Below are 12,650 nucleotides of genomic sequence, written 5' to 3'. Positions count from 1 at the left end.
GGGAGTGAGTCAATGTGTGGGTGAGTATGTTGTGTGCTAACGATATCCTAGTTATGCATAACGCGATAAAGGACAACCAGTTTTCGTTATATTCAGATGAGTTCTGGTCATGGTCAAATATGACCCTAACTATAACAGTGAGGACATTTCGATCTCACACAAGTATCATCAGGCACAAACAGTAAGTGGTTGTTTTTTTCACAGCACAACATGTAAACAGTGAGAGTTCGAAACAATAATAAACGGATTGAAATAAAATAGTCAAAGTTTCACGTGTATCCGCTGTTACGAATCTTTTGAATGGTGCTAGCATGGGTAAAGTTACAAACATACTACATTCCAATGAGTGAAAATTCAAAAGAACTGCAACATGGTCGCCGAGCGTGGGGCACGACACACCATCTCGGAATGTGTGTGTGTGTGTGTGTGTGTGTGTGTGTGTGTGTGTGTGTGTGTGTGTGTGTGTGTGTGTGTGTGTATACTGAACCAAATTAAAAACTTCACAATCCTAAAATTTTAACATTTTGACCAGTTATCATTGTGGGCCCTTATTGTGTATTTAAACTGTAATGGTCACGTGTTGTCTTCAGATAACACCCGTTTTTGTGCAGGTGAATCGATCAAAATCATCGTGCAACTGGTCACGTGGCCATAATACGGCACGTGTTTTCAGCCATACTTGGTGGCAGTCATTAATATAAAAAATAACACACGAGAAGACAAAAGTCTTTACGGCCATTTGTCATGCCACGCCTTTCAAATGTGCAACGTGAACGTGCCATCGGCATGTTGCAGACGGGAACGTCCGTAGCTGAAGTCGCAAGGACGATGGGTTGTAGTCGACGGACTGTTTATGCTTTACAGACGCGTCTACAGCAAACGGGTACCACCGCTGATCGCCCTCGGCCAGGTCGACCACGTTTGACGTCACATGCAGAGGACCGTCAGATTGTCTTACGTCACCTCCGTAACCGATTTTTGACGGCTACATCAACCAGAAATGAACTGTTTAGGGGTAGACTGTGTGCGCAAACTGTTCGAAACCGTCTGAGAACTGCTCACCTTCAAGCACGACGACCATACTGCAGGCCGATTCTGACTCAATTACACAGACGTCAACGTCAATTGTGGGCCCAGCGACACTTACGATGGACCTGTGAGGAATTGGAATCAAGTCGTCTTCAGTGATGAGTCCCGTCATGAACGTTACGCCCAGTGTTGTGTACAGGAAGTTGACAGATTTCGAGGCGGTGTGGGGTACTTTCTGTGGCACTGCACGTTCCAGGCTACTTGTCATCCGTGGCAACCTCAACGCTGCTGCTTACCGCGACTAGGTACTGGCACCAGAACTTCTGCCTTTTATGTCAGCACATGGACCTGGTTTGATCTTCCAACACGACAATGCCAGACCCCACACAGCAGTTGTGACAAGGCATTTCCTTCAGAATGCGGGAGTCAACGTCATGGACTGGCCGTCAAGGTCTCCCGACTTCAATCCCATCGAACACGTCTGGGATGCTCTTGGCAGAAGTCTGCGCAATCTCCAGAACCAACCACAAAATTTGCAAGATCTTTGCACCATTTTGCAGCAACAATGGCGTCGTCTTCCCAATCATGTGTTCACAAGCATCACAAGGTCCACGCAGAGGCGTCGTGTGGCAGTTGTCAACGCACATGGTGGCCATACACGCTACTGAACCTGTGTGCCATCAGATTCTCGTGCTTGGGACTTGTTGATGTTGATAAACTGTTGATGTTATTACCGAATACCGTAGGTGCTTGGAACAAATTATGGTTACCACCCCTAATTAAAATCCTTCTTTGGATATTAATGTTTAAAAATTACCTTCTCTGATACATTTGTCCGTTGTATATCATTTATGGGATTACTTTTAAAAACGTGAAGTTTTTAATTTGACTCAGTATATGTATGATTGCCATGCTGGCATTGTACAATGTGTGAGACTTTTAAGAGTTTATTCTTCTTCTTCTTCTTCTCGGGACGGTGGGGTAATATAGTGGCTAAATCGTTTGCTCTTCACGCCTAAAGGCTTGGTTTAGCGTTATGTGTAATGTGCTCTTTCCATTGGAGACAACCCAATGTTAATCCGGATTTCACGAAAAAATCGCACGTGATTAGTAAAAAATAAGCAGGTCACTGCGAATGAAACACGAGGTACATGGTGTAGGTGTGGTGATTAGGGACTGATATCTTCAAACTGCGACGTTGTCTGTGTGTAATTCAAGTTCTGGGTAAATACTCCTCATACATTTATGTCTACAAACAAACGAAAGAGTGTTATGAATTACCTGATTTATACAATTTCTGATATTATCTCATTTGTTATTAATCTGACTTTATTGAGTTGCACTGCAACGGTCCGCGGCTGCTCTGCTTGTTTACTCAAATGTAGGAAAGCTTACCAGTAATCGTTGTCCCTTGTAAGTGAAAGATTCACTTGTGTACCGTTATCAGAAATATGATTCGCAGACGTACGTAACAAAATTTCGACGTTCTGGAGTGCACCAGTGTAACAGTGTTAAAGAATATTCCGTCGTCCAATGACCATATGCTGAAAAATGACTTTCTTACAGGGTAACGGGAAGCAGAGGAGGCTAATCATTTAGAAGATGGCCGTACGGTGTTTTCATTGTTCAGCTGTTTAGCTGTAGATTTACTTGTGCTAAAATGAGTTTATCTCCATTCTTTTGTGGCAACATTAAATATTTTGTATTGCGTGAAGCACGGCTCTAGTCCATTGTTTTGAATGGGTTTTCGATCTGAATTGGGAAAACAACGAAAACAAACTCAAAACCAAACACAGTAAACTACGTTTATAACGAACACGCTCATAACGAACTGACGGATATAGCGAAATGTGTTTTGATCCCGACAATGTGCTGTATATTTGCTGCATATGTGCTGATATGCTTATAACGAATTACGGTTATAATGAACTAAAATTGGAGTTCGTTAAAACCGTATTTTTCTGTATGCTACTGTATCTGCACGAGGTTTACTTTTTCACCGGACGTCAAACAATGTAATTTGTTATGTAATGGTTATTGTGGTTTAAACCACCAACTGACCAAACAGAATCGCGCATTTTCCAAATTCATAGCAGAAGGCAGTCTGTGTCACATAGATAATTCCACTGAGGCAATGAAGTGTAATTATACATTTGTTAGGCCTTGCTCCTTAATTAGATTAATAAATGTGTTTGTGAATAACAAATAGGAAGATGAATAATGTGCCTTACTTGCTCGATGTTCTGGTACCGGAGTTCAAGTCTTGCAGTTCTGTGAAAGGAATAATATGACACCATCACTTTTAACAAATAACATGAGTATTTAACCGTAAAGTCGTATTATTGTACACTACATGAATGCGTTAAAACAAACGCACTTACTCAAAGATTCAGACACATCCTCGAAGGACATAAAGCCATTTTACTCCATTTGAAAGGTTTAATATCAGCTAGTGAATACCTAACGCTCCTTGTTGAAAAATAGCTATTGCATTGATATATTGATAATTATTAATATGTCATCTCAGAACCTCCGTGGACACTGCTGATGAACCGAGACGTATGAGGTATAAATTAAATGGTGTTCGAAGATATCACACGTTTGTCAAGCTGCTTTTCTTTGTTAGACAGCCTTCTTTATTCGACTGAGAATCTCTAATGAAATTGTTGAGACAAGTCTACGTATCAACGTCTGAAAACCGAAAAAGAGCTTCAATAAACCAAGTGCTGGTCAATGCTCTAAACCTAACAAATCCTGCTGGGGTATCATGCAGGAGGCAGATGTACTGTAAGTCCCCGTGGTTCCCCAGCGAGGTGGCCCAGCTTTGGTTGCTGGTGGCCTATAGCCCGTGTTTTATAACTGTATACATGATATTATTATGCACAAAATATTTCATAAATTGTTTTTAGATATTACTTTTCATCAATGGCTCAATTGTAAACATATTAACTTGGTCTCGTCGCTATATGGCTGAAATAATGGCGATGCGACGTTTATTTTAACTCACTCACTCTTAGCCAAACAAACAAAACCAACAATATGTGAAAGTGTTTGTAAGTTTATTTTTCGGTATAATCTCGCTGCTTTTTAATACCTTTCTCATCTCGATAGTGAAGCTTTTCATTTCCAGGAAGGAAGGAGTTTTCTGAAGCCACCCTTAAAAACCCATTCACGACAGCTTTGAAGTCATCGTTGTCGTCATTGCTCTTTCCACGAAAGCGTTCCTTCAGTTTAGGCAACAGGTGGAAATACCTTTGTTCCAAGTCTGGCGAGTATGGAGGGTCAGGAAGCTCTTCGAACCCACATTATCGCAAAGCAGCCTTTGCAAGCTAAGAGGTGTAAGAAGAGGCACCGTCATGAAGTAGTAGAACTCCATTCCTTGCCGCTTTTCTGTGATATAATCTCACAGGCGATGACACAAATCAACAAAGTAGGCACCGGTTATCGTCTTTTGCTTTTCTAAGTCATCAACAAGGCTCACATGCATTACATCCCAGAATACAGTGGCCATAACTTTCTTCCCTGATCTTAGAGACGTGTATGTCTTTGGTGACGGAGAAGTTGAATGGTGCCATTATATGGATTGACGTCTTGACTCGGGATCATAGTGGTAGACCCAAGTTTCAACACCTGTTACTTATCTCTGTTTCAACTCGAAATCCTCCTCAATTAGCTCCAAATGTTCTCTTCAATGTGTCTTCCTCAAGTTCAGCAATGGTAACACATCTATCTGTTGTTGTTTTTCTATTTCCCTTATTGTATCTTCATGATTGTATCACCACTAATGATCGTTGTGATGAGATTACACAATGCAATGCGAAAGTGAAAACGACCGTGAGCGATATGAATGTTTGAATCCAGTACCTCACAGCATGATGTCGCACGGCATATAGCAGTTGAGTTGGAAAATAAAAATACTTCAGAGACGACCAGGGTTGTGGCCTCCGACAGGTGACAATTCTTCGCCAAAATATATGTCTGGGATGAAATCATGGTATCGCGCTTGTGATGCCTTCCAAATCTCCGAGCAACCTTGTAGGAATTCAGATCTGTGAACACATTCGCTACAGGCTGTGAGAACTTGCCTATGTGACTTGACTCATTAGCATATGACTGGAGCGCTCATCACATGGACTGTTAGTAGTTAGTTTAGGAGAAAAACATACTGTGTTTTCAGTGTAGAATTAGGTTACGCTAGCTTGAATTTAAAACAAAACGTGCCTTACGAGGTTTCAAATGTTAAATTTGGCGTGGTTACATCTAGAGGTAACCCAGCTCTACTTTGAAAACACAGTATGTTTATCTCCATTCTACCATGACTAAATACAACGCGAACTCTTTGGTGTCCTAATGGACATGTATGGGCTGAGTCCAGTGTTTTGAGTGGGTTGTCAATCAGAATTTACAGAATTCCCGACAACAGTCTTAAATCACCGACAGGCACTGAAAGCATGTAGTACGGCACTTTGTGAGCTAAAATGAGGAGGACACACATACAAAAGCTATGCAAGCCTTGAAATGATTTTGTTCTACACCACATGCCATTATTATGACGTCATATCGCTCATTGTAACGCACAATATATGACGTCACAATCGTATATAGAAAAGCGCCAAATAGCAAGATATCTGTTGACCACGAAATTTGAAATACATTCTCTTTGCATTTTTCTATCGTTTTTTCTGCACGAAAGGTATTGTCACATATCGTTTGAATATTGTATCAACCGCAACTTTGCGTTTTGTAGCCTATAATTTTAGATATAATTTTGGAATATGCGTACAGACAATGACTGTGAAAGAAGTACTGATTATATGATATGGGCTTTCGTGGTGATGCGGCAGTCAAATCGTCTGTTTCAGTCAGAGGAGGTTTTCGTAATTCAATACCTCTGATAAACAATCAAAATCGGGTATTTTTTTTAAAAATTCATGGCAAATGTTCTTTCCATGTGGTAGAAATCCATCGTAGCAGCTTATAATTTGTTTTCGTAATATGCTGACACATAATGAAAATGTGTGATCATAACTTGAATAACCTGAAAATGAGTTTAGCAGTAAAAATAATACTCGCATGACAAAGAATGACGGTTGCATAACAAAATGAGTGGACAGGATATTCTGGTAGGCATTGGTTCAAGCAGCAACATAGGGGATTACAGCACCACACCAAGATCAAGAAGACACTATTCAGTGTGAGCAGTGGGTGTTGGTCGCATACATAATCCGACCTAATCCCACATGTGATCTATCACATTCAGATCTGGGGAAAATACGAGCAATTCCTTGACATTAATGACTGTTGAGAGGAATTGCTGTTTGATCTTTGCAGAGTTGGGGCGGACGTGATGCTGCTGGAAAAAACAACTGACGCTGAAAACGTCTCAGCAAAGGCTGCAGGGCAGACAGCAGGACATTGTCCACATAGAACTGAGCCGTGAAACTACCGTTAATGCCAATAAGGTCACTCCTAAAATGTGCCTTAACTCTCCTCACAAGATGGTGATGAGGCATGGTTACGCGACGTCGCACTGGTCGGGGTCGGTTATGAACGCTAGCTGCATATTTGTTAATAACGTATCGGTCAATGGTTGTTTGGTCCGAGTGGAACTTGTTTACGACAGCCTATAACAATTCAAGAGCTGGATGCCTCTCTGCTAACCTCAAGCGTGCAATGTTGAAAAGATGTGATACTCTTAGAAAAGCAACAATATCCTTATTTATAATTATAACATTTTTTTTCTTAGAACAGAGTCTATTGTACGATTCCGATCAAAGAATAAGTTTATAGTTATGAGTCACTATCAAATAGTGATGATACCTAGGTGAGCGTAACTTTCCCAATGGTACCACGTCTAATGCAACGACAAGTCAATAGTTCAAACACGTATGACACATGTCAAAATAGGGACCTGCATCCAACCAACAGCACCTTGGTCACTGATAAAAAATTGGAAATGTCCTGGTGATACCAGTTTGTTAGAAACAAAGAGGCATTATTGTGTCTCGGGGAACACCGGAACGTTTCACCACAACATTTATTGACATTCAACCGCCATGCAAATGTCAGGAAAATGGTATTTTTCAGGTTGTTTGAAAATAAAACCATGTTAGCTACGAAATGTTTTCAGATGTTACAGTATGACGCGTAATTCGGTTTACATGAATTGCTACTAAAGCTTACGTTCTACAATTCACACACATGCCAGATATACTAGAAAACAGAAATCAGGTACTCTTTTAGTGTCATTTTAATTATCATTTTTTAAATTGGTAATGTTTTACAAGGTATGCGCCCGTTTGTATATTTGCCAATCATATGTGCCAATCTCCTTTCATAATAGTCCAATACATTCGCTCAAATATTAAACTGAAATATTAAATCTTTATTTCATTGAAAATTACCTGAGGTGAAGGCTTGTCTAGGTTTTGCTGCTTGACTATATACAGATTGATAACAGACTTGGTGAAATCATCTGACCAAAGGTTCCTGCTGCTATTATTACGTCCCAAAGTGTTGTAACAACAAATTCAAATGAGTTACTAAATATCCTTGCGCCACTAATCTAGATTCCTGCAGTACTAATAGAATCACATGTGTTATTTATCATGTGTTTTGTTATATGTGGTAAGAGAATGGATAACTTACACATCAACTGTTTAGCGTGAAGTCAGCTTGTTCAATATTTTAAGGTATTGTTAATGTTAATCCTTATTAAAATATTTTTGCCGCTGAGAATGTAACCGTTTCTACGCAAATTTGCCGCGGAATTATAAAGTACTATCTGAACCTAGACACCGAGATGTACCAGTATGCATCGAAACTCGACTTCAACAGTTCATTGTCTCCATTGTGAAAGTGCATCCGAGGACCCACACTTTTCGTCTCGTGGCATCGGTTTTCTCACGAGGGAAGAAAGTGGAGCTTGATCTCTTTGTAAGGTGAACTTCTACATCCCAACGCTACTCATTTCTTACGTCGTGACGCGCGAACGTTCAGTTCATCCAGGACACCGTTTTCTGACATAATGGCTGGTCATAGTCATCTGTGTAAAACTATGAACTCCAGAGTCCACATACGACATTAAAGTTTTGACTTGCTTTTGCAAATTGTGTGTAATGACTGTATCCAGGCATTGTAAGGTTCTATGTTTCACTTGGTTTGGTATCAAGTGGTTATTAACCAACGAGTTGTATTATATTGATACAGTAGGTATACATGTTTTAGCATCCATTAAAGAGTCAACAAGGAAAAACACAGAGACATATAAATACATTAATCAGGTGCTAAAGGGTTTCAAAACCTTAGACTGAAAACCTTATATAATGTTTTACATATGTCAAATGTGTTTTTTATTTTCCAGATTTTTTACCTTGTCTATCATGCGGAAGCTGAAGAAGTAATTCTTTGATTTCGCTCTCCAGTTTCTCCTTTTGCTGTTCATGCAGATAATTCAGTTGTGAAACTTCCTCTCTGTAGTGTTGATTAACGCTGTTGATTTTACGGTCGTGATCGGTCTCCGCTGTATGTAATTGTTGTCGCAATTCATCAAGTGCCTTGAAAAATAAAATAAACATGTATGTAGGAAAACTAACATTTGATTAGGAAGCGTGGGGCGATGAGGAACAAACTCTAATTTCAATTTAATGATTTATCATATCATGGGTATGTTTCACGGCTGAATAAAGCAACAGACAGAAAACTATACACATAAAAAGACCGGTAGGCAGTACTTGCAGTATTTACAAATTAAACATAAATATCGAAACAGACGTAACAGTCAGGGAAGTACAGGAACTGTGATTATGGAAATAGATGTCTCAGATATCGAAAATCAGTGTCTAACTGGGGATAAAGTCTTTTAGAACTATACAAGTAATTTACCATTGAAGATATTATTAGGATATTAGAGAGCACGCTAATCATTATTTTCAATACCTGTGCCTGGAGCTTAATTCCTAATTGTTGGATTTCGTAAAAATACAAAAATGTGAGATATCTGACACTCTTTCCTAACATTATGACTTTAAACAAATGTCTCGTAGTAACACACACTAAAGAAACGTTCATTGGCCAAAGGAAAGGGCGCTTACTCTCACGGGCGGACCCCGGGCGTTCTGCGAAGAATTACAAAGTTATTTTGTACTTTAAAAATATATTTTTAAAAAATATGAACTTTGCATATATGGTAGTTAAATCATTGTCATTCGGAATCGTTATACCTATATCACTGTCTGAATCACTGATATTACTTGTGAATAAATACAATGTTTAAGCCTGATTAAGTATATTTACCATATCAACTCACAGTCTCGTAATAACCCCATTTATCCACACCCTTGTTTTCCCTTATTTTCCCTATTTCTACCCCTGGTAATTTTAAGTCTATACCTAACCCTCCCTGCCTGCCTGAAGATGAGGTTATTCAACTGGTTTATTTGACCTATGAAATGGAATGTATACTTACATCTTCTTTGGATGTCTCTGACTCAGTGTCTCCCGGCAGATATTTCAGGAAGGACTTAATAATGGCTGTACACTTGTCTCTATTCATGTGCAGGTCGGCAGGGAAGCAGATGCATTCTGCTGCATTCTCACGCTGGTTGATCCTTGCCAGAAAACTGTACTTCTTCTGACATTCAAAGTTGTCTACAGCAGCGTGTACAACATTGAAATCAAATTTCGTATCCTCCTTCACATGTCGTACGATCAATCTCGCCAACTGGGTGTTGTATTGAATGGTCTTCATGTTGATCCCATCCCTAGCTGTGAAAGTCAGCACCAAGACAGGCCGTGTTGTGGAGAACACACATACATCACACAGGAGAGACGCGGGGACCCGCCGCTCCCAGGATGGGTCCACTATCTTCAGTAAGCTGCCTGCTGAGATGATGACTGTACGATCTCTGTCTGGTAGCTCCCTCAGCCTCTGTACAATGTGGGCATATTTTGTGGTGAGTTTGCCTTCAATAACTGCCGGGAAGATGCCAAAAACTGAAACAGCCACCACACAAATAGAATGATATGAGTTTTGAAATCAACTGAGTCACACATGCTCATCTTGCACTAATGGTCATCAGCAGGTCGGAAGCTACGAAAGTTTGTATACATAAAGTCAAACAAATGTCGGGGTACAGATTTATATAAAAGTTTTTTTTTAAATGCATGTATATGTGTGACATCTAAAGGAGATGGTCCTTATGATAAATATTGAATTGTTTTCCCTCATTTAACTTGGAGATAACTAAGGAGATGGACATGGCTTTTGTACGATCAAATAATGTCCAGGCATAAAACTATATGTATACAGTTGTACAGTGTATATAATACCGATATAACATATCACAAGGCACAACAAGAAACTGTGCATAAGACAAAATCATATGGGCAGTATTTGATCGGGCGCAGTACATGTCAGATACAATTATTGCATGTCCTGATATCAATCAGGAAGTCTCTCTCTTACACGTACATGATTGTCCCGATTCATCTGATAGAATCCTCACTATTTTCCTTTGGTCTGTTATGGAGACACTTCTAAAAGGGAGCATATCACCTGAAACAGGTCAAGCAAACGGATTACATTCACATTGTACAGAGATGAACATGATGTATCTGTTATAGAACGTACAAAAAGCCTCACCAGAAATCAATACTGGATCATCCGAGTCAGAAAGGTCATTACAGGTCAGTAATGGAACTTCTCCTTCCGAGCTGTATCTGCTTGACACACTGGAGTCATCACTCTCGTCACTGTCACTCGTCTTGCTGGGACACTCCAACTGCTCTGCCATGTTGAACGTCCCTTAAATTATTTTTTTGCGGCTTTAAAACGCCCTAACCAGGTCGCTTTGTCCATCCGATGTATAGCGTTGTCTTTTACTTCATACGCCCTTGGTCCGTCCTTATCACTGAAGACAATGCCATCATAATAGCGCACAACTATCTCTAGAACACGCCTCTCAGTTCCCGGTAATGGATGTAACTGCACTTCAATCAAATCGTCAGGAACACAACGGAATTTGTCCTTCTGTAAGGCTATTGTGTCACTTTGAAGTTTAGCTTTAATGGCTCTGATGATCTCGGATTCTTCAAATGTCACACAAAACCCATCAATGTTAAGAAGTTTGGTTCTGTAACTCTCAATGTCCAGAATATCCTCACTTATCCCAACATAGTATGATCCGCCCCCTTCAACCTTGGACATAGAGGTCAGATTGTCTTTAAGTTTGAGATCATGCCATATATAATCTACGAAATGTGACAGATTTCTCGAAATTTGCTTTGTTATTTGATTCTTCAATTTGCCAATATTGAAACGTTTGATCTCAATATTCCTGCTTTCATGGAGATATTGAATATTCTCACATAAACCTTTTGTCTTGAGTTTCTTGGTATCTGTGTTATTCTGTCTACTGATCATGCACACAGCCAAACTGGCGGAAGTTACTGATATGTTTTCAATATCGTTCCTCACTTTCGTGTTAAAATCCACAGTAGCTATCCCATTCGTTTCCTTCACGCTCACTAAGACGTAGTCCGTCTGACCTTGAAACTCATATATATCAGAGAGCCAATGTCGCCTGTATGTGTCTACATATAACTCTCCGTCATCAATGAGATCAGACAGACTCCTGGTGATGAACTCATCAAACTGTTCCAGACACCTGTCCTCGGGTATTTGATCCTCTACGTGAATCAGAACTTGACCCCCTCCGCTGTTCCTCAAAGCTGAGACTACCTTCCCTAGTCTGTCAAGAGTTTTCTTTTTCGTTTCTAAAAGTTTTCCAGATTTCTTTCCAGCACAAATAATACACCGTTTCGTGTGAAGAATAATGCAATTGGCACTGTTGTATTGAGACTTGTATGATTTCCCTACCGCCTCACATTTTGCGCACCCATCTGAAAATGTACATATGACAGTAAAACATTTGAAAGACACTCACTAAAACATGCATTGCAAAATACCACCTTATGCAACAGTGCATGTATATGTTGCCTTTCTGAACTATCGCCTCTGGGTCAGAACTGTAAGATCTGTTGATCATGCACTACGACTATGCTGGTGACATGGTGTCCTACTCCAATTGCGTCGAACGTTTCTCATGCTTTTAGTCAGTGATTTTATTGGTCGAGACTTGACTATATTATTTACAGGGAACCATAGCTTAGTTGGAATATTGCACCGGCATTAAACTACGTAGACTAACTCAATATAACACTTCAGACATTGCACATGGCACTTGTACCCTAATACTTGTCGTGATTTTTTCTATTTGCTAAAGGTGGACTGGACATGTAAAAAAACGTATGACCTGAAACCATTCTTTCTAATCCGTATCAATTTGAATGACAACCGCATTTATATGAAAGCAAATAGTACATGTCCGAAATTTTGAATCATCTGAACCTGGTGTTGTTGAGATTATTCAATAATCTTAAGACGTATAAACTGCAGGCAGTATTACAAAAAAAATAATATTGTTACCTATATACTTCTTAGCGGTTTCTAAACCCAGTGATGACATGTCATCAGCATCATAACAAAGCTGGATGCGCCTTCTCTGCAAGCACCAGTCAATCACTCTAAAACCTGAAAACATGTAATGTCTGAATTAATT

General features: G+C 39.8%; 1 protein-coding gene across 1 annotated transcript in view; it reads right to left on the bottom strand.

Moving 5' to 3' along the window:
* LOC124123178 overlaps positions 1-12,650 on the bottom strand; it is a 38,858-nt gene that overhangs the window by 18,752 nt on the left and 7,456 nt on the right. The window contains exons 2-7 of the mRNA XM_048390894.1: positions 12,518-12,622; positions 10,673-11,931; positions 10,502-10,585; positions 9,497-10,023; positions 8,402-8,585; positions 3,261-3,300 (exon numbers count right to left, since the gene is read on the bottom strand). Of these exons, the coding sequence (XP_048246851.1) occupies positions 3,261-3,300; positions 8,402-8,585; positions 9,497-10,023; positions 10,502-10,585; positions 10,673-10,823 (986 nt within the window). The 5' untranslated portion in view covers positions 10,824-11,931; positions 12,518-12,622. The remainder of the gene's footprint in view (positions 1-3,260; positions 3,301-8,401; positions 8,586-9,496; positions 10,024-10,501; positions 10,586-10,672; positions 11,932-12,517; positions 12,623-12,650) is intronic.

Source organism: Haliotis rufescens, unplaced genomic scaffold (assembly GCF_023055435.1).
Source record: "Haliotis rufescens isolate VD_foot unplaced genomic scaffold, xgHalRufe1.0.p SCAF_9, whole genome shotgun sequence".
Lineage (NCBI taxonomy): Eukaryota > Metazoa > Mollusca > Gastropoda > Lepetellida > Haliotidae > Haliotis > Haliotis rufescens.
This window is presented reverse-complemented; position numbering and strand designations above follow the sequence as displayed.